At 38.2% G+C, this 22034-nt stretch overlaps 1 protein-coding gene across 1 annotated transcript in view; it reads left to right on the plus strand.

Annotated features, from left to right (window-relative positions):
- GRIN2C (glutamate ionotropic receptor NMDA type subunit 2C) overlaps positions 1–22034 on the plus strand; it is an 89799-nt gene that overhangs the window by 4153 nt on the left and 63612 nt on the right. The window contains exon 2 of the mRNA XM_087924893.1: positions 21333–21756. Within this exon, the coding sequence (XP_087781019.1) occupies positions 21343–21756 (414 nt within the window). The 5' untranslated portion in view covers positions 21333–21342. The remainder of the gene's footprint in view (positions 1–21332; positions 21757–22034) is intronic.

Here is a 22034-nt window from a genome sequence, read left to right on the forward strand (position 1 = left end):
TCTGGTTTTGCCTACTGAAGGTAATTGAATCCTTCTTCATCTCCATGCTCAGTGAGTTAAGTTGAAACAATTCCATTTACACTCACTGAAGGTTGCATCAAACTCCAGGCAATCATAACTCCTTTACTACTTCTTTATTAATAATAATGTTTTTGCAAAGGGACCCTTCATCGTCTGGCTGAGTGCTTAATAACATCCTTTGCACATCTTTTGCTCCTCTTCTGAAGGACCGTGCAGCCTGTGTTGGAGGATGGTTTATACGTCCTCCAGATAAGTGGATGCAAGGCAGCAGGCAGGGCAAGTTATATACTCAGAAGGACAAACTAGTGAAATCTGAAATAGATCAGGGAACGCAGAACTTTGAAAGGGTGCTTTCAAAGGGTGATTCCAAGGAATGGACTTTATCAAAGTAGGTTTGTAAACCGAAGAAGAGATGTTCTGTGATGCCATAAAGACGCATCCGCTCTGCAAAGCATTTTGAAGATCAGATGGCTTTATGTGATGATTTTAGAGTGATTAATATTAATATGTGCAAATATTTAGTACTTTTAAGAATAAGAAAATGGGAGGTCTGTGAATGCCATTTTATTTGTGGCTTATCTATCTGTGGAATAGGTATTATATGTGTTGGCTGCTTGCTCATTGAGAGGGGGGGTAGGAGCTCTTTAAGACTTAGGACTTAACCAGAAAGCGAGTTCGGGGTGTGTCCACAAGTCTTAAAGTTGCCAAGGTTGGAGACCCCTGATGTAGAGTATTCCCCACACTCCACAACCTGGACAGAACTGAGTCCTATCTCCTTAGGTTGTTCAACCCTGTTAGAAAGAGCGATGTGGCTTGGTAAAGTGAATTCATTTTTGAATTATAGATCAACTTTCTGGAATGTGTAATTCTATCAAGAATGATGGATATGCAAAGCATGAGGGTCAGTCAGCAAAAAAAGTACAACCCATGGACTACAGTCTTGGATTGATGATATAAATTCTCTGCCCATTTATGAATCAGCTGTCTGTCTAGTATAAATATTGATCAATATTATTTGTATGGTTAAGGTTTAATCGCCTGTTTAAAAATTGGGCTGAATGATTTTTACTTATGTAATTTAATTTGGTTTTGTGATTTCCTTCCTCTCTTTTCCCTTGCTTCTTTTTTTTATTTTTACTATTGTTAGTCTTTCATTCTACTAATGCATAATGTAAATAATAGTGTGCATAAAACACCAACAACCAAGTGCTACACAGGAGAAGTCAAGCTTTGTCAAAGTGTCCATCAGGCCTAAAGCTTATGATGCTGAGGGGTTTTTTTTTCCAGAAGGGCCCAAGCTTACTCATATCTTCTGGCACCCAACAAAACCTAGTGCTCAGCAGCAACACAGCCAGTGGGCATTTTTCCAAGACATGCTCAGCCTGCCATCTGAGAAAAGCAAGTAAAAAAAGTAAAGGCCTTAATTTTTAAACAGTTTTTCAAAGTTTTCCATTTCTAGGGGGAAATAGAATACTATCTGCAATAGTTTAGCACATCTTGTCTACAGGCTCTTTGGTGGAGAAACTGATGTGCTGTGCTTTTCACAAACCTACCACCTTTACCACAAAAGACAAGTGGGATAATGTATACATACATACAGTACGTACATATGTATGTACATATGTGCGTGTATATATGTATATATGTACACACACACACACACACACACACACACACACACACATTGAGTAACAGAGTTGAAATGGACTTTGGAGGTCTTCTGGTCCACCACCAGACTCAAGCAGGACACCCTATACCATTTCAGATAAATCATTGTCGAATCTCTTTTTAAAACAAAAACAAAAAAAATTCCAGTATTGGAGCATTTACAACTTCTGGAGGCAAACTGTTCCATGGATTAATTGTTCTAACTGTCAGGAAATTTCTCCTTATTTCTAGCTTGCTTCTCTCCTTGATTAGTTTCTATCCTTTGCTTTTTGACCTGCTTTCAGATGCTTTGGAGAATAGCTTGACCACCTCTTCTTTGTGGCAACCCCCTAGGTATTGGAAGACTGCTATCATGTCACCCCTAATCCTTTTAATTAAATTAGACATACCCTATTCCTGCAACTGTTGTTAATATGTTTTAGCTTTCAGTCTCCTAATCATCTTTCTTGCTCTTTTCCTCATTCATTCTTTGACTGAAACTGGATGAAGTATTCAAAGTGTGGTCTTACCAAGGGAATTATAAAGTGGTACGGACATTTCATGTGATCTTGATTCTATCTCTCTGTTGATGCAGCCTAGGATCGTTGTTGGCTTTTTGGGCAGCTGCAGCACACTGCTGGCTCATATTTAAATGATTGTCCATTACAACTGCAAGATCCCTCTCGCAGTTAGTGCTATTGAGCCAGGTACCACCTATTCTATACCTACTCTATAGTAGATCTAAGAGATGCAAGACGCCGAGCTTGTCGATCAGAAAGGTCTACAGTTTGGCAGTTCGAATCCCTAATGCTGCATAACGGAGTGAACTCCCGTTACTTGTCCCGGGTTCTGCCAACCTAGTAGTTCGAAAGCAGGTAAAAATGCAAGTAGAAAAATAGGGACCACTTTGGTGGGAAGGTAACAGCGTTCCTTTCACCTTCGGCGTTTAGTCATGATCACGGAGGCGTCTTTGGACAGCGCTGGTTCTTTGGCTTTGTAACAGAGATGAACACTGCCCCCTAGAGCCAGAAACAGCTAGCACATATGTGTGAGGGGAACCTTTACCTTTACCTTACAGTAGATTCTATCCCTATTTTGAATGTGTGCTTGTAGTAGTAGTAGTGAAACCTTTGAAGGCATATCCATCTACTCAAGGCAGACTTAATGTCCTCTAAAGGGGTTACATTTCCTGTTACTTCATTTCATTCTTTCAGAAACGAAGCAGCTGGAAATGTTTCAGTGCTTGTCCATCATTGCCTATGCATGATATTTTAAAACTGAATCTTGACATGGCATGCATCAGGGCAGTTGGTCTTTGCCTCTTGAATCACAAACTTGATTTCAGCCACACCCTTTCCAGTCCCCTAGGCAAATAATCTCATTGTTGATTTTCACAGCTCTAGAATAGATATCACCATACAGTGCCTTGAAGTGATTGCTCTGCTCCTTTCTCTTGCTTGTTTGAATGTAGCACAATTCATATTTAGATCATTGTATGTCGATGCACTGGGAAATATTCTCATTGTCTCTGACATTCAACTGAGTAGTTTTGACATTTCTTATTTCTACTGCATTCAGAGTACGTAGCAACAATTTATCCATTGTAACTCTTTAAAACACACAGTACACTGACAAAGATGGATTTTTCTTTCTACATCCATTTGTTTGAAGATGTCAGTTGGAGTGGTGAGTGCTCTGTTTCCCTTTTACAGGCCCTAATGGGATATTTTCAACTAGCAAACTTGGTTAGTGGTATCAGACCAGAAATTCTACATATTAATACTACTAAGATCTCCATGCTTTGCTTCAAAGGTTTGACGGTACACCTCTTTAAAGCTGTTTCATGCACTAAGTTGTTGTTTCTAAGAGGGAATGCTCCTTCAGTGTTCGGCTTTGGATTCTCCTCTATCCTCTTTTGCAGAACTTGGGTTTGTGCAACTGTCTAAGAGGAACCTGGTCTGGGTTCCCACAGTAGGCAGTGATATTTCAGGAAAAAGGAACAAATGAAAACATTAGGCTGGAGTATATTTCTTTTCTTTATTTATGAAGTTTACTTTCAGATTTTTCTAAAAATTCACAAATGCAAGCTGAGATGGCTTTATCAATTTTAACACTTTCTTACATTGTTTGCACCTTCTCTTCACCCATAGCCTTAACTGTCTGTTTAGTATTTGATTATTATTATTATTATTTTATAAAAGGGGGAAATCAAATTGGTTGATGATCTCAATGGATTCATTGGGAGAGAGATCCTGGTTATAAAAAGGGTAAATGTTCCATGAACCTGAATATAGGCTGTCATACACACACACACACACACACACACACACACACATATATATATTCTTAAGTTTTCGCGGGTACTTACATGTATGGCATTCAGCTTTGTTCAGGTATTTTCCCACGTCATTGTAATTGTGCTTTTAAAGTTGTAGTGACGTTTCAGCAGAATCTCATCTGCCATCATCAGGCTTCTGGTGATGATGATGATGATGGCAGATGATGAGCCTGATGATGGCAGATGAGATTCTGCTGAAATGTCGCTACAACTTTAAAAGCACAACTACAATGACGTGGGAAAATACCCAAACAAAGCTGAATGCCATATATATATACATATACATATACATATACATATACATATACATATACATATACATATATATACATATATACATACATACATACATATATATATATATATATATATATATATATATATATATATATATATATATACAGACATACAGACATACAGACATACATACATACAGAAGCCTGATGATGGCAGATGAGATTCTGCCAAACGTTGCTACAACTTTAAAAGCACGACTACAATGACGTGGGAAAATACCCAAACAAAGCTGAATACCATATATATATATTTGTTTTCTTATGTTTTCGCTGGTACTTACATGTATGGTATTCAGACGAACACAATACAGAAGCCTGATGATGGCAGATGAGATTCTGCCGAAACGTTGCTACAACTTTAAAAGCACAACTATAATGAGAGAGGGAGAAAGAGAGGGAGTGAGTGAGTGCATGTTTGACTCAAATAGATGAACTCTCTACTGTCCATGGCTACTCCTCTGTATGAAGAACTTCCCTTTTGTGCTTCATAGAAGCTAACTTCCATATTCAAGAAACTGTTTTTGGCAAACCCAGCCTGTCTGCAATTTCCATTGCCTTCACCTGGAAGGCTTCAACTGGAACAGCCTGTATTAAGGTATGAGGAGGTCTGGGGTAAATCCATTCCTGAGAACATCACAACCATTTGGTGTGGTAATACTTCGGTGTTCTGCATGAATTGTGACAATATGACATGCCCTGTTAGAAAACAGAACTCTTTTTTCTGTGTGGAAATGGGAAATCACTTCAGAGGTAGTACTGCAGTGAAAGTCTAGATTGGTTCTGCTTTGTCCCAAGGACTGCAAAATCAGATTTGCTTTTTTTCCCTGCTGTAATCTAGCTTAAAGCTCAGAAGTTTGAATTTAAAAAATGGTAATCTGTCCATGGACTAGAAATTGCATTGTTTCCCAGTTAGAGACAATGCAAAAGGGACAACCTTCAGTAAGCTTGAATGATTTTCCTTAAAGCAAGGCCATTGACTAAATATGCACTACATCTTAATGATTCAAGTGCATTAAAGCAACCAGTCTTTTTACATTTTACTATGATACTTCTGATTGACCAAAATAACAAATACCAATAGCAATAATAATTGGATGTTACAATACTCAGACTAGAAAAGAAAGAAATGGAGAAAAACTACAAAATATAAAGATCTATTAATAGAAATAGAGTGACTGTGGCAAAAGAAAGAAAAGGTAGCACTAATAATAAAAAAGATGCTTTGGGTACAATCCCAAAACATCTGGATCACCACTTGAACATTATGAGCATTGACAAAATTCACCCACAGTTAATTGTAAAAGGAAGCTTTACTTGGAACAGCTTACATCTTGCGATGATACTTTTAATACCATCAGACAACATCAGACTGTCCCAGGTCCTTGGGATGGACTCAATAAGTGGGTTCATGAATAAAAATGCGGAATCCAGTTTAAACACCTGGCTGATTACTATTAAAGAGACCATGGCAATTTAGAGGAATGTAGGGGAAGTGGGTGTAGAATTCACCTTTTTCCTTTTTTGTTATTTCTTTTAAATAACTGATGGTCCTGAATTTAGAATCTACCCTGTGATTCTTGTCTTCAGCCTCAAAGAATAGGATAGAGGCATGCAGTATTTTTCCATTTGGGGTATTCCTGATCAACCTGACAAGCCTTGAATTTTGCTATTTCATGGCTTCTTTGGATAGCTTAGCACCTGGCTCTGTGCCAGGTGGGGGAAAACCAAAGGATCCTGGAGTTCCAAGAAACAAGGGCAATGAGAAGAAAACAAGGGAAACTGGTGCCTTGTTTAGGCATGACTGCTTTGGAGTCTTCTCACCCTCACCCATCCTTTTCATGATGCTATGGTTAATTCTCCCAAAGTATTGGATTGGCAAGTCTGGTTACACCCAAGGGATTGGGGGAAGGAGAAAGGATTGTTGCCATGAATGACTCCTTCCATACAGCAGAGCTAACCTGATTTTGAGCTAGTTGGGGGTGCCACATTGGCTGGAGCATGAGGTACAAATTCTGGTATGTAAGTAAAATATGAACTCTGTCGCATGAGGGAAGTAGTAGAAGTTGGGACCGATGCAGCCTTCAATATAGTTAAATGGCCTTGAAAAGAAATTAAGACAGGCAAATCATAGATGTAAGAGTCTCTTGGTTTTTTTTCTCTCTCTCTCTCTCTACAGTTCTTGGGTAGTTGGTGCTATATTCTTCATGAAATATTGATGGCGGAACTAAAAATACTTGAAATTTACTGCAAACGTGAAAGAGATTCTTTCTCCTAGAAATTTGGGTAGATGGAGATTGTGATTAGTGTGTGTGTGAATGTGAATATGTGTCTTCTTCTCTTTGTTAATGTTTAAGTCAATTTTAGTGTTTTTATTGTTTTAATGTTTTATTGATTCTAAGCCACCTTGAGCTACTTCTAGGTGAGATAGGTGGCATATAAGTTTAATAAAGAAATAAATAGGACAGGGGAAAGTATCAGCTTGCAAGTTCAATCCAAATCAATGCACATCTGAATATCACGACAGTTAAGGGGGGGAAAGGTGTAAAGAAGAACCCAGCATATGTAACTATGGTTCTCTCTTTCATATCTACTATCTTCCCCCTCCACAAAAAAAAAAAAACCACACAAAAGGGGCCTTTGCTGTATTCAACATATGCAGGGTTTAAGCCCTAGAGTTGGATGAAATGCCATCTTCAAATCTCAACTGAGATAAACATTTGAGCAATCAGGATCTTGCAAAGAAAGACAGAGCCTTTCATACAGGGAAAAATGTCAAACGAATAAACCATTTTCAAATCAGATAGCTAACATGAATGGAGAAGATCTGATAATTTTGAGGAATTGTTACAATAAGCAAGAAGCTAATGTAAGAACTTGAATTTGGAGAAACTGTTTTAGAATAGGGAAGGGGTGGAACAAAGGCACATATTTTTTCTATAGTTGTTTAATGTATATCTTGACTATATTATAAAATTGACAGGATTGAAAGATATGTGATAGCTGGAGTTGGTATTGGAAGCTGAATCACTGGAATACAAAGTTGATACTATTTTGTAAACTAAAAGTAAGGAAAGTAAAAAAGAAAAAAGAAAAATGAATAATCTGGATAATGACAGTTATTAAAACAAAGTAACATAACCAATATGCTTCATGAAGCATTATATCTGGCAGTGAAGGTAAGAGATAGATATGGATGATAGATAGTTTTGGTGTCTGGGGTTCAAAAATAAAGATGGACCTTGCGAAGAATGAAACTGAGGGAGGAAAGCAAAGACCAACTTATGGTAGGTAAAGCCAAAAAAGGAAAAGAATATTTCAAAGATCAGAATAATTACTGCAGTGGTCTTTCCAATGGTAATGTATAGCCGTGAAAGCTGAAGAGAAAGAAAAAAGAAGAAAAGAAAGAAAGAAGAGAGAGAAAGAAGCATTTGAATTATTGATTAGGAAACAATAAGAATGTCATTAACTCCAAGAAAAATTGGTTAGTCCTGAATCAAATTAAAGGCACTTGAGGCAATTATTAGCAAGCAGAAACTCATATACTTTGAGCATGTGACATGGACAGATAATAACCTTGGCAAGATTCAACAAAGTAGAAAGGCGGACAAGCCTTAAGTTGGATAGATGGGATCAAAGAAGCCATAAGATTGTCCTTGGACGAGCTACAAGATATCCCTGGATCCAGATTGTGGTGGCAAGTATTCATCCATGCTATTACTAGAAGTCAGGCTTGATGCAATAGCAACTAATTATCTATTTTATCTCAAGGGTTATTTTTACTAATGCCATCCCTGATATCAGAATGTTCTGTATGGGGAAAATAACAACAATAACAACAAATGATCAAATTCCTAATAATCTGCAGAGAATGTTTACTGTCTTCTTCCATTAGGGTTGATCTACTACATTTATTTTTCAACCCTCCATGGTTCGCTTCTCATTAAGCATCTCTTGTTGAGTGCATATGGCTATTACTTTTCTTCAGAAGGTATTATTACTGTAAAGTACAGTGATTTCTGGGTTTTCTTCACTGAGCTGTACCATTGCCTTTCCATGGGGACAGGTAGCAAGTGATAGTCGTTAACTCCTGCTCTCTGAGTTGGATGCAAAAAAACATAATAGCATCAGGTAAATTGACTCTCATTAGCCAAAGATGGCTAAGGTGATGAGAGCTGGCTGCCTTGCTTGGGCAATAAAGGTGGCAAAGGGAAAGGCAAATGAACCATGACCTGAAAATTCTCTTGTGCCTCTTTTAAGGATCTTTCTATGGAGCGTCCAACAGAACGTTTTATTATATCGAATTGGGGCATGTGCTAATTATGTGCATCACCAAGAATTTGATAATTCACCCTTTTAACTCATAATTCACAACAGAAGCTCACTATAAACGTCATAATGTGAACAGCATATATGTAGGAGAAGGGATGACAGAACCTGGGGTTGGAATGAAAAGGGGGACTAGCCTTAGAATCCTTACCTAGTCGCAAGAGAACTGAGTCCAACCCCCACCCCTTGTGTTCTGTTGACTCGTATCATTAAGCAAGTGCCCATCACTAGTTGAGATGATTCCTGTGCATAGGCTTTTAGGAATAAATCCATTTAATTGAACCTTCACGTGTGAACTTGGTCTTTTGCGCCTGACAATATGGGAGAGAAAGGAAGTTTAGATTTTGTCCACTGTGGACATAAACACTTCCTCTGTGCCTTCATCTATTTTATGAGCATTACCAACTCTTTCAGAGTAGAGAGGGCTATGGGCAAGGAACTCTGATGGCTTACCCATTCCCTTTTCCTAAACATAGCACGGACAGTTTTGTAAAGGATTAGGCAAAATTTTGGAGGATTATGACTACTAATTGTGGTGGCTATTAGGACTTTTCTGTGGCAGGATATTAACGTGTGCTCATGCTCCCCTAAGTTAATAATTTGTCTGTGAAGAAATGCGCAAGCCGAAAAATAACTACAGTATTACATAAATGGGGTGCTGGACTAGAGAATCATCTGAGCTAAACAGGACTCTTAATAAAGTAGAAATGAACTGAAGCATTGAAGAGAGTGGAGATAGTCTGACAGCCCTCTTTCATGGGGTGGGCATAGAAGAGGTAATGAATGCTTTGGGATGGGGGTAGAACCTAATAATTCCCTTCTTTCTGTGTATGACGTCTAAAAAAGAAATAACCGTTTATGTTATGGAGGCATTCCTGTCCTAAATATTTTTTCTTTGAAAGAAGTCTGATTGATTTTAATGGACTGAATTAATATACTGAACATTGAATTCTGTGTCGGTGCCACTGACCTTGAATTAAATATTCAGTTAATTCATTCAATGATAATTTAAGATATATTGCAGGGATGATTAATAATTTGTTTATTTTATTTTCTTAAATGTACAGAACCAACCCAAAGTGTAAATTTCTTCATAAATGGAATCAAAAATTGTTGGGTTTTTAAAAATGCAAACTTGGAAGAAAGAAAATAACAGCAGCATCGAAGCTGAGAGCTCTTAAGCAGTCTTTGGCCTGTGCTTTGCTACCTGATTCTAAGAAAATTCTGTCTAGGCTGAGACACTTCATAATAGCTACCATATTCTCCCAGGAGACAATTTTTCCTGCTCCTGTGTCATCCAATCATCAATAGTTTTCCTTTCTATGGATATGTATGCATGTGTGCATGTGTGTGTGTGTGAGTGTACATGCATGCATTCATACATGCACATAAATAAATAGGTAGATACATATACACAAAATTTATGCATTGAAAGTACTACAAATTGATTTATACTACATTAAAACATCAAGAAGCGTGTGCAATAATTAGATTAACATTTTTAAAAATCCTTTCTTGTCACCCTGCTGGTCTATAATCTAGATTTACTCTTATCCATTAAATTACAATAATATAACACTTGCCTTGCAAAGAAAAAGTTGTTGGTTTGAATCCTAACTTAATATTTATTACTATTTTTTTTATTCTTGAGTTACCTCTTGGACTTTATTACTATTTTTTAAATGTCTTGTAGTGAACCATTTCATTATTTCTCCAATCACTTGAGGTGAAACCGAGAGGGGATGAAATCCTGTCCCCTCAAGTGACTGGTGAAATGGTAAAATGATCCACAACTGGTTAAAATAAAATAAAAGCCCAGGGGAAAGTGGGTCACTCAAGGCGGGAAAGATACTATTTTTTAAAAAAATCTGCAAGGTTTCCAAACAGCAATCTTCTATTTACAAAACAAAACTTACAAACCTTGTGCTATTATAGCATTACTGATAAAAGTAACTCTAGAAGCTCTGAACCATTCTGAAAGTTTTGAAATATCTGAAATATTAGAGAACAGGGAAACTATAGTATTGATTCAGTTGAAGGGGCATTTTTGCCTCTGTTAAGTAGCCAATAAATTGCAGGGCTAGACTGCAATGAAGTAAAGCATACAATATCCCAATTAGGCACAAATTTCAAGGCAACATAAAGGATAAAACTGTACTTTAATGACACTAAAAGACACCTGGGAGGCACATCTGCAATTGTGTAAAGCAATATCATCTGTTCCAAAAACTTCCAGAAATGTTTCTGGTCCCTTTCTGGTAAAAGAGCAACCAGGCAGTGTGGCTAAGCTGTTAAGAGAAGAATGATCTGCTTAGCTTGCACTCATTTGTCTTTTTCAGCAGCTGTTTATATTTTAGGTTTTATTAATATAAATCAAGTTTTATTTTAAAGGGAGTTTGTCCATATATTTAATTGGCATAAGCCATTTCTCATCAGGCATCCAATCAAATGGAAACAAATAAATTTAACATGAGTAATGGGTTATGTTACTACTTGGTAATAGAGGACATGTTTCGCATGCAGAATGTTCCAAATTTCCTTTCTGGCCTCTTTAATTACAAGGATAACAATAAGCTGCCATGTCTCAGACCTTGAAGTTCTGCTGCGAGTCCAAGAGGACCATATTGGTTGGTTCGGTTCATAGGAGGAATTGTAAGTTGTGTGTTGTAAATTAACCAATGAGAGGATTTATTCATTATGCTAACCATTGTGTAGTTTAGTCATGGGTTTAGTTGTAATCACAAAGCCTAAACAATAGTGTTTACTCTACAGCTAATTCCAGGCCAAGCAAACTACATTGTGCAGTAATTCATTTTTTCAACTATAGCTAATCTTATATGATATTTAATAAGTTTATATTTCTTTTCCTAAGCCAGGGATAGAAAACCTGTGACCTCCAGATATTTCTGAGCTATAGATGTTGTCATTCCTAACCTTTAGCCGTGCTGATTGGGCTGGGTGGGACTTGTGGTGTTAGCAGATGCTATTACAGATTCTCATGCTGGGGAAGATCTCGGGCAGGAAAGATATTCCATGCTGGGACATAAGCAGTGGTATTCGTGGAGAATCTCAGACATCCAAGTGTGGTCCTTCTGCTGTTGAAAGACAAAGGTCACTCTTTTGAAGATAACAAAGTCCACATTTTGAATAGAGAGGCCCATTGGTTAGAAAGAGAAGGTGAAAGAATCCATCTGTGTTAGAATTGAACAGCCCTCCCTCAATGGGGAGAGGGGGGGAGGGATAAGTCATTATTATCTCCAATTTACAGCACAGATCTTGCAGCAGTTCTGCAAAGATGCCACACCCAATTGCACTCTGATACAGATGACCCTGAGAGTACAGATGAACCCCCAAGTGGTCTCAACAGCTCTCAGAAAGTACTAACAACCAGATGACTGCAAAGAAATGCAATCCTTCCATTACCCCACCCCATCCTATCAGAACTTATCCTTCCATCTCTCCACCATCAGAACTGATGAAGCTTCTTGGATGAGAAGCGAAACGTTTTCTGTTTCTCAAGGGGAAAAAAACAGTCCAGTTGCCTTTTGAAGAAGAAAAAGAGCAATTTTGAGATCAACAGTGGTGGTTGAGGGTAGGAGAACACTCAGAAGATAGCACTAGCACTTAGATTCACCCCATTGTTTATTTTAAAAGCAAAGGGATTCTCTGGTCTAAAAAATTTGCTTTGGATGCCATCTGAGGCTTCCTTTGCTTCCTTCTTCTCTTCTACAAATGTTCCCATTTCAGTTCTGACTCTGACTTATACAATTTAAAGATTGACTGGGATTTTTTTCTCCATAATGAAGAATAACACACTAACACACTCTTAGAGGTAGAAACATTTAAATAATCTAGGCTTTCCTATCACCATATTGTTCCCTAAATACAACTGAGTCTTCATTTCTTTTTCACACAAGCAGTAGTTCAAAAATAATACACTCCTAACTTGGATGTTTCTCTCCTCCTGCATTCTTTCTCCTGCTTAATTAGCTATATTATAGAGCACTTAGAATGCTATACGAACCCAGGCATTGATTTTGTATTGTGTGAAAATCAGGCCACTGTAATTCAGTAAATCTACATTTTTCAACCTTTGAAGGTCCACAGATTTCCTCTTAATGTTCTAATATGCACTTTAATGAAGTTACTGTTGCTGCTGTAACCCACCTTAGATTAAGCTGCAACCCAAAATTGCCATTTGAAGGCCAATAATATAAAGAAGGTAACAACTCTCATTGATTAGGAAAAGTGTGTGTATAGCTTTCAGTAGGAGAGTGATATTGTTTACAATGGACATATAGTCTATGAAAAGAGGGATACAAGGATTGATCAGTTGTGATACAGATTTATAACGTTTATGTTCCTCAGGACCAATTGGGAGAGGGGAAAAGGGGGAAATGCATTCCCTGACTGATCATTTACAGGTTATTTTAGTCATCATTTGATGAATGAAAGCTCTTCAGCTGTGGGTTGACATAAAGAACATGTACCCTTGTGGCTTAACCGGTGAAGCCTGAAAGGACCAGCCAGCTAAGGTGGGAAGGCCACTGCTCCACGCTACACCACTGCCACCTTCTACTATCTTGACCTGAGTGTGGGCATCAGAGCGAGTAAGGCACTTGTGGGTGAGACAGTCAGGAAGACTGTCTTAGCCATAGCAGAACAGGCAATGTCTATAGTCATCTTGCCTGCAATACAACACACTTAGGAACTGCATAGAAAGTGGATCATTTGGGCTGCAGCCTGCCACCCTTATGAATCCATCACTTGAAGTAAAAAGGGCTTCCTTTGCTTCAGGAGTTGGCCAGCCCTTAGGTCTGTCCTAAGTGTGCACTGAATAATCTATCTGATTGCTGTGGGAAACTTCTTTAATGCTGTTATTTTCTGCCGCAAGTGTGTAATGCAAAGATAGAAAAAAGCAGTTTGGTGCTCAGGACCACCTGGGATTTCTATGGCTGTTAGTTAGACTGGGATCAAAAAACACCCTGGACAATAGCAAAATGAAATCACTCCTGTATGGCTGCCAGTAAAATTGCACAGATGCATTTCCAGAGGTCAAATGGACTTAAGGATGTCTTTTGTACGTACAGATTCACGAGTATGTGGAGGTACACAGACATGTGCATGCAAACATGCTGGTGTACTGGATGTAGGAAACACTACTGCAATACTGCTGTTTCCTCATAACAATCTTAATTGCTGTGCCTCCGTGAGAATTGCTTAGGATCAGGGCCCCAGGCTAGCTGAAGAATCCTTTTCCAAACTTGTTTATATTTTGCATACCCTTGATTGGCAGCTTTAAGTGCTGCATTCTCCAAAGTCATTAAACCTAATTTCTTTCCCTTAAAGTGCCTTAAATTTTTTATTATTGCTGCTGCTTAATCTTTCAATTGAAGGTACCTATCAGGCTGTGAAATACATCTATCCAGACATACACAACTGAATGGAAGACAGGCTGTGCCGTGGCAGCTGACACCATGGGAGACGGATGAGGAAGGGAATGGGAAGAGGAGAGACTATAGTCCTCCATAGCTTCACTTCAAAGGATGCAAAATTGCACAAGGGCATTGAACTCCTTGGAAGCAAAGGACAAGTGAGGAAAGAAAGAGGAAATATGAGAGGAAAATATACATGCATACCTATCATCTATCGTCTCTTTCTCACTCTATCATTTATGATATAAAAAGGAGGGGATTTTAATTTAGCACTCGAAAATTAAGAAGCATGTGTGTATGTAAGTGAGTGGGAAGGAAGGAAAGAAGGAATTATAGGTGAATGTGTTTCTGAAACAGGATACTTCAATCAAGTGACAAATACGTCACACTGTTTCAAGTCACATTTATCTGCCTGTGTTTTGTCGGGTTGTGGAGCATCTTAACTTTAAAATAAAAAACTCCGTCCCTATTAAACCCTCCCCCCTTGACTAAAATCAGTTTGCTAAATTTTATCACATTTGATAGTGGATATGATTGTTTGTGTTAATGGGACTTGAATTGTCCATATATAGAATTCAAAAGTGCTTTTTTGTCTTCCTTTGAACTTTAGCAAGATATGTTTTTCCAATGAATTCTTCCTCTGATCTCACTGTTTTTTCCTGTCATGTTTGAATTCTGTTGTTAGCCTACATTCCTTTGAGCTTTACAGATAGGTGCAAATTGAAAGAAACAACGTCTCATTTCTCAACTTTCTTCCTGATCCTTCTTGATTACTCCCAACATCCATTTAGTACTTTTCATTTCAGCAATTGCCCTGCATTTTCTCATTTTTCTCTAGCAAATACTATTGCAGTCCATCCAATTTCATCATATTATACTTCTCTAGCTTCCAAAGAGGTGAAAAGAGTTTCTTAGGCTGTGAAATAGGAAGAGTGGGGGAATTCTCAATTCTTTCTCAGGGTTAAAAACAAAAAAGACCAGACAGAAAAAAAAAACACGAAGGCTGCTGTACTGAGATGGCTATTGTAGCTTGGGACAGAGGGTCCAGAATCGGAAAACTTGGTGCAGTTGCCATGGCCAGCTCATCAGGGGACAACTTGCTGTGGGACAAGTAATAATTATATTTTATTACTAAACATTACGATCATCTCTGTCTGAAATAGCAGGTCTTTTTACATAATTTCCTTGCAATATTCCATTGGGCTAGCTAGCTAGAATAACAAAAAAGAGTGTGGATTTTAACAATAGAAATATAAATAACTTCAGGAGAGAAAAATAATAAGAAATATAATAATTTAATAGTGAGGAACATACTGCTTGTAAAATTAAAACAAAGAATTATTTCAGTATTTCAGAAGCAAGAAATGGTTGGACAATAAGAAGGGAATACAAGGATTATAAATGAAAGTTACATAGGATTGGCCCAAAGTCATCTTTCTCTTCCTCTTAGCATGTGCAATGTCTTTGTAGTGTTCCATGCAACTTTTAGGGTGTGTCAAATTTTTCAGCATTCAATTTCCAAACATTAGGGGTACTCAAAAGATGTGACACACCTTGGGGATTGTAAAGATATTTTGGTTACTTTAATATAGTTTATATGTACTTGGTAAGTAACTATATAACTATCATAACATTGTTTTTTTTTTTCATGAGTGTCACATTCCAAGCACAAACCCTATACATTGCCCACAAATCTTCTTAACCTATGATCAGCAACACTTGCCTAAATTTGCTCCAATTTTGTCCTCTTTGCCTTTCTCTCAAAATATCCTAGTTATTTTCCAGGGTTTTCTGCATATCCGACCTGCTGCAGCCTTCTAATATTTTCCTTCTTCATACACTTCCATAAAGGGGTGAGAGTTATTGCTTTTTATTGTTTTTTAATACTGGGTTTTTATCCTTGTAAGCTACCTGGAGTCACTGAGTGTGTGTTGGGTGGCCATATACATTTTCTTAAATAAATCAATAAATTTTGACACCCCTTAATCCCAACACTTGGTGACATATGTGAGAGGGAGGGAGGGAGGGGGAGGGAAGGAGGTAGGGAGACAGAGACAGAGAATGGTCATAAAAATATTAAATATTTCTGCTTCTATTTATTCTTTTTCTTTCTTTTTTGAACAGGCATACAGGGAGGGAAATAAATGTAAAGGAGGAAAGGTTATTCACCATAGGGTTTCTTCCCTTAAAGAGGAAATATAATTTTAATTTATTTTATTGAATTAAATATCTTGTTGTTTATTTCCATTGTACAACACTGAGCCACATGATGTTGGTTGGTGTTAGAAATGTAAGTCACCTAAGAGTTATTTGGGTTGGAAATATATAAACTAGGATAGACATTTTAATACTATGTCTTTAGGAGAATGCTAAATCTGTAATTGGGTGTGGTTCTGCAAATGGCAATAAGATGTAGCGAGAAACCTGGGTTGTTAGGTCTCAGTGTGAGTATCTGTTCCTTCTGTTGGAGAGTGTTGCCTCCTCCTAATGACTGTTACTGATCGTTGATGTAAGTCTGTTACTGAACTGTTTTTTATACTAGACTTTGATATTAGGATGAACTGAAAAACTGACTGCTTTACCTGTGAATGACTTGGACTGCTTGTTTGGACTTTGCTTAAAAGTTTATTGGAAGTAAAAACCTACATTTACTGTACAGTGTATCTGTGTGCTGTGTGGGTGTTATTCTTCACTTCTCTCGCTATGTCTCCCTGTATGCGCTCATTCTCCTAACGGGGAAATTACCTCAACAGTTGGTAGCCATATCAGTACTTGAAATAAATAATTAAATTTAAATAAATAAAATGTAAATTCATTTAAAACCATTACTTATGATTAATGAATTCATCAGATAATAATGTGAAACTGCTACCATGTGGAGGGAAGTATGGACATTTTCTTGATATTGCAGTTTCAGTTTAATTATCAGTCCTCAGGACATAATCCCAGATCCTCTAGAACAAAGTTCTCAACCTTGGCAACATTAAAATGTGTGGACTTCATTCCAGAATTCCAGTACACTGGATAGGGAATTCTGGGAGTTCAGACTCAGAACAGAGCTGGAAGGGACCTTAGAGGTCATCTAGTCCAGTCCCCTGCTCAAGCAGGAGATCCTATACCATTTCAGACAAGTGCCTGTCCAGTTTCTTCTTAAAAACCTCCAGTTATGAAGCATCTATAACTTCTGGAGACAAACTGTTCCACTGGCTAATTTTTCTCACTGTTAGAAAGTTTCTCCTCAGTTCTGGGTTGCTTCTCTCTTTGACTGGTTTCCATCCATTGTTTCTTGCCTTCTGGTGCTTTGGACAATAAGTTGACCCCCCTCTTCTTTGTGTCGGCCTCTCAAATGCTGGACATTGAAGTCCACACATCTTAAAAGTTGCCAAGATTGGGAAACAGTGCTCTAGACCATTGTTCTCATACACTGGGCTTTTACATTTGTATCTCTGCTAAAAGAAAAACATAATTTAGCAAATGGATATGAATGTTCCCACTGATATGAACTAAAATGCACTACTCTTCCCATCTACACAGAAAGAGGGTAACACTCCAGTGCTTTGTGTATTTACCTGGTGAAAATGCTTCCTTTCAGAGGTGTTATCATTGAGATGAATAAGGAATTATTGTCTTTTACCTTAAATATGTACACTTTGTTCACCGTACAAAAGCATCAGCCAATTTATCCTCAAGTACTTTGCACTGCTTGAGGTGAGGGAGAGAGAAAAAGGCTTCACAGCTATACAAGCATCATAGTAGCCAGGATAAGAATAGGGAATAAAAATGAACAGCATAATAGTTGGGCACAATACAAAGAAATAAAATATAAACTAAGGCTGGATGCATTGGTTCAAAGGGATCGTGGATCTATAGGAAATTGTACAATGAGGAGGAAGCATCAAGATTGGCCACTGAGTGGCACTAGAGGGAACTTGAGAAGGGAAAAGATTAAAATTTAGGAAAAAATGGGGAGAAAGCTAAGCTTTTGGTATTCAGTTGCACAAACTTGCAGTTGAAAGAAATTGAATAAAACACATTTTGGAAAATAAATACAAATGTTCACTGCAACAGGTTTTGATTTTTTTTCCCCTTGGTGTCATAGTTGTAGCTAGAGTTCTGTGACTCCTTTCTTTCCCCATTGTTGAGTTGCTGGAGTTGTGCTGCTATATCTTTGTGTGTGTATGGGGGTGTGTGTGTGTGTGTGTGTGTCTGTGTGTGTGTCTCAGAGAAGAGAGAGAGAATAGGCTTGTGAAGCAGCCTAAATGGAGGAAAGGGAGCAGATTAGTCAGCCTAATTTTTGCTCTTTTTAATGGGGGGGAATAATGAAGTGAGTAAAAGATTATCGTGAGAGAAGTCTTCCATTATAAGCCATTCTCTATTTAACCATATAAATATGCACAGTTTAGTTTTTGAAAAGAAAAGCTGTTCATGTGTTGCTCAGTGGGGATCATTTCACAGGTCATCTGAATAACAATGTGAGGTTTTTATTCAAAAAGAAACTACAGCTAGCTAGATTCAACAATTTGGGGCGGGAGGAGACTGAAAGTTCCTCTTTTATAAATGGACCTCAGAACAATATAGAAACAGCAGCCCCAGCAGACATACTTGGCACTCCACCCCCTAATTTTATCAGCTTAGAAAAATGGTATCAGGTCTAATTTAGCCAGAAAAAAGGGCAGGCAGGGAGAAAGAAATTCAGGAGGGATGGGGAGAGATAGAGAGGTGCAACAGTTTTACCCATGACGGACACCAGCCTCACAACTGAGCTTCTCAAGAAAGCTTCAGGTCTGTGGAAAAGAATGTTGTGCCAAGCATTTATTCTGCATTTCCCCCCTTGCTCATTGGACTTGATAGATTATTTTCCCCCAAAGAAAAAATGTTTATGAAGTAAAATAATAGAATTTTATGTTATTCTTCTGGGAGGATGTGGGAATGTGGCACATAATAATACATTAAAGTACGGTATCTGTATCTTTAGCGATTCTGATTCTGTGTCTGACAGACTATATAGTTTGCCTTCTTTGCACTTCACCACAGAACAGACTTCCTCTCATAGGGTTTTTCCAGGTTGCAAAATGGGCTGTTCAAGAGAGGCATAACAGAAAATGCCAGGAACAAGAATTACATCTTAAGGAAAACATATGTTAGCTCAGGATTGAACTGAGGGTCCTTGGTGCTCTTTGAGCTTGGTGGTTCTCTTACAGATGTTTGATTACCAAATTAGGTAACATCATCAGTGCTGGCACTGATAATGTTATCTAATTTGGTGATAAAATGTCTGTCACGAAACTCAGAGGGCACCAAGGACTCCAAAATTACATCTCTTGACACCTTCCAGCAATAAAATAAGATAAAAAAAATAAATCACCAACTAGAACTGGATCTGAAGTTCAACGTAGAGTGAGAAAGTGATAGCTTCTTCAATAGGCAAAAATGATTCTCAGAATACAAAAAGCAAATATTTGATGCACTAAAATATGAAGAGGGAGAGAGAATTGAGGGGGCAATAGATGTAATATGTTATATAAAAGGTGGCTGTAAAACAGAATGATGGAATACAGAATATCAAGAGTCCTCCACACTTATTTTATTTATTAATAAACTCTATATAGCCACCCATCTCACCAAAGGTGATTCTGGTTAGTGTAAAAAAACAAAACAAATAAAACTGTATATAAAACCAACAGATATAAAAATAAAAACATAATTTAAAAATAAGTAGTATAAAAAACAGCGACACAAATCCCAGGGAAGAGAGGATAAGAAAACCCAGCCCAGCAATGGAGCCAGAACATAACCAGGTCTTGAGGGTCTTGGAATGTCAAAAGAGATGGACCTAACCTAATTTTGTGGGGAAGAATGATCCATAAAGCGGATGCCATTGCAGAGGCATGTCTCCTGAGATCCACCAAACGAAGGTTCCTAGCTGATGGTACCCATAGCATGCCTTTTCTGTCAAATCTCTTGGGGTGGGCTTATATTACTGGGTAGAGGCAGTCTCTCTAATATCCTGTTTCCATGCCTTACAGGTCAAAACATTTAAATTAGACATGAAAGCAAACTGGCAACCAATACAGCTCGTGGAGTGCTGTTCTAAGAGTGCACATAATTGCCCATGCTGCAGCATTCTGTACCAGCAGAAGCTTCTGGATACTCTTCAAGGGCATTTTCATGTGAAACACATTGCAATTGTTCAAATGATAAAACAAAGGAAAAGCCTTAAGGATGAATGAAAGATTCATTCATCTTTCTAATAAGGAAAATAGAAAGGGAGGGAAACTTGATGAGCAGATGACAGGCTTAATTATAAAGCAGGGATGGATGAGGCAAAGAGGTCTTGGATTATGACAGAATGGGAGTTAGTAGGGTTGAAATGCTAGATAGTTCAAATGTTGGGCTAGGATTGGGAACCAAGGTTCACTTCATCCATGAAAACGCTCTGTGTAAATTTAGACCAGGCACTCTCCCACTCCAATGGACTACCTTACAGAATTGTTATTGTAGGATAAAATGAGGAGACATCCCCGTAGAAGATCCCTTGAGAATGGAGACATGATGGGGTATCAATCTCAGAAGCAAGCAATCCTCCCATACCATTATTGCTTAGTAGTATTTGATAGAGTTCATTTTTCTATAACTCAGAACTGCTTCACCAATCACATATTCTTAGATGCCTATTTAAGACTTCCCCTTAGGTCTACAGATAAAAATGTAAGTGACCAACTACAAGAAATTATTCAATATTGGAAAATCATAGATTACACTTCGAACTGGTGTATAAGACATCAGACTGGAAACTGGGAGATCATGAGTCTTAGTCCTATCAAATCCACACATGCAGAGTTCAAGCTAGCTACTTTTGTGGTTATGCAATGACTCCAGGCTAACTCTGTGCTTGATCCCTACTCCCTGCCAGCCTGGGTGCTTCTCAACAAGTCCTGTCTTCGGCATGAAAGCCAGCTGGATTACTCTCAACCAGTCACTCTGTCAGCCCAATCTACCTCACAGGGTGGTTGTTGTGGGGAAAATAGGAGGAGGAAGGAATATTGGTATGTAATAATACAAGCAGGATATAAATAAATAAATGTGCTTATCTTAGAACTGTGGTTGACCCTCTGGGTCATGTACGCTAAGTGGCATAGTCAGGTTTCTCAAAATCCATTGTGTAAATAGCTCCCCAAGTTTTACCAACTGGTAAAACACATCTTCTGTACTTTCCACTCATTTCTTCCTTGGATGCTTTCCATAATTTATCTTTGTTCTGACTTTCAGGGGCTCCTTAATGGCCATGGACAGAACACTGGCAAACACCCTGGTGCTGTCTATGGTGCTGGGCTGTTCAGCTGCCCTAATGGATACTTCCGTGTCAAACTCCAGGGAACCTGTGGTAAACGTGGCTGTGGTTTTCAGCAGCTCTTCATACTCCCTCCATATCCAGAGCCGACTAACATACCAGACCTTCCTGGACATGCCTCTAGAGGTCCAACCAGTCACCATGGTGGTCAATGACACTAATCCCAGCACACTCTTGACTCAAATTTGTGACATGCTCTCCAGCACAAAAATCCATGGAATTGTCTTTGAGGACAACGTTGGTACAGAAGCTGTGGCACAGATCCTTGATTTCATCTCATCCCAGACCTATGTACCTATCGTTAGTATCAGTGGAGGATCTGCCGTAGTCCTTACACCTAAGGTGAAATTTCATTGTTCTTCTGGGAAATTGAGCTGGAATGGGCCTGTAGATTATTCTCAGATACTGTACCTCATATGTGTTCATTTATTTATCTATTGTCACAGTTTTCTACAAGACCATTCAGGATATAAATTTTCTTAATTTTTAAACAGTGGTATAGTTCTGCTGCAGTAAATGACCAACAGCAATTGTTGTTCACTAAGAATCTGGCTTTTTAAAAACAATACTGAATTTTGTTTAATCTAGACTTGGGTCACACTGTACAATTAACACCTGCA

The sequence above is a fragment of the Pseudonaja textilis genome, chromosome 2 (assembly GCF_049901715.1).
Source record: "Pseudonaja textilis isolate UNSWEBS1 chromosome 2, rPseTex1.2, whole genome shotgun sequence".
Taxonomy (NCBI): Eukaryota; Metazoa; Chordata; class Lepidosauria; order Squamata; family Elapidae; genus Pseudonaja; species Pseudonaja textilis.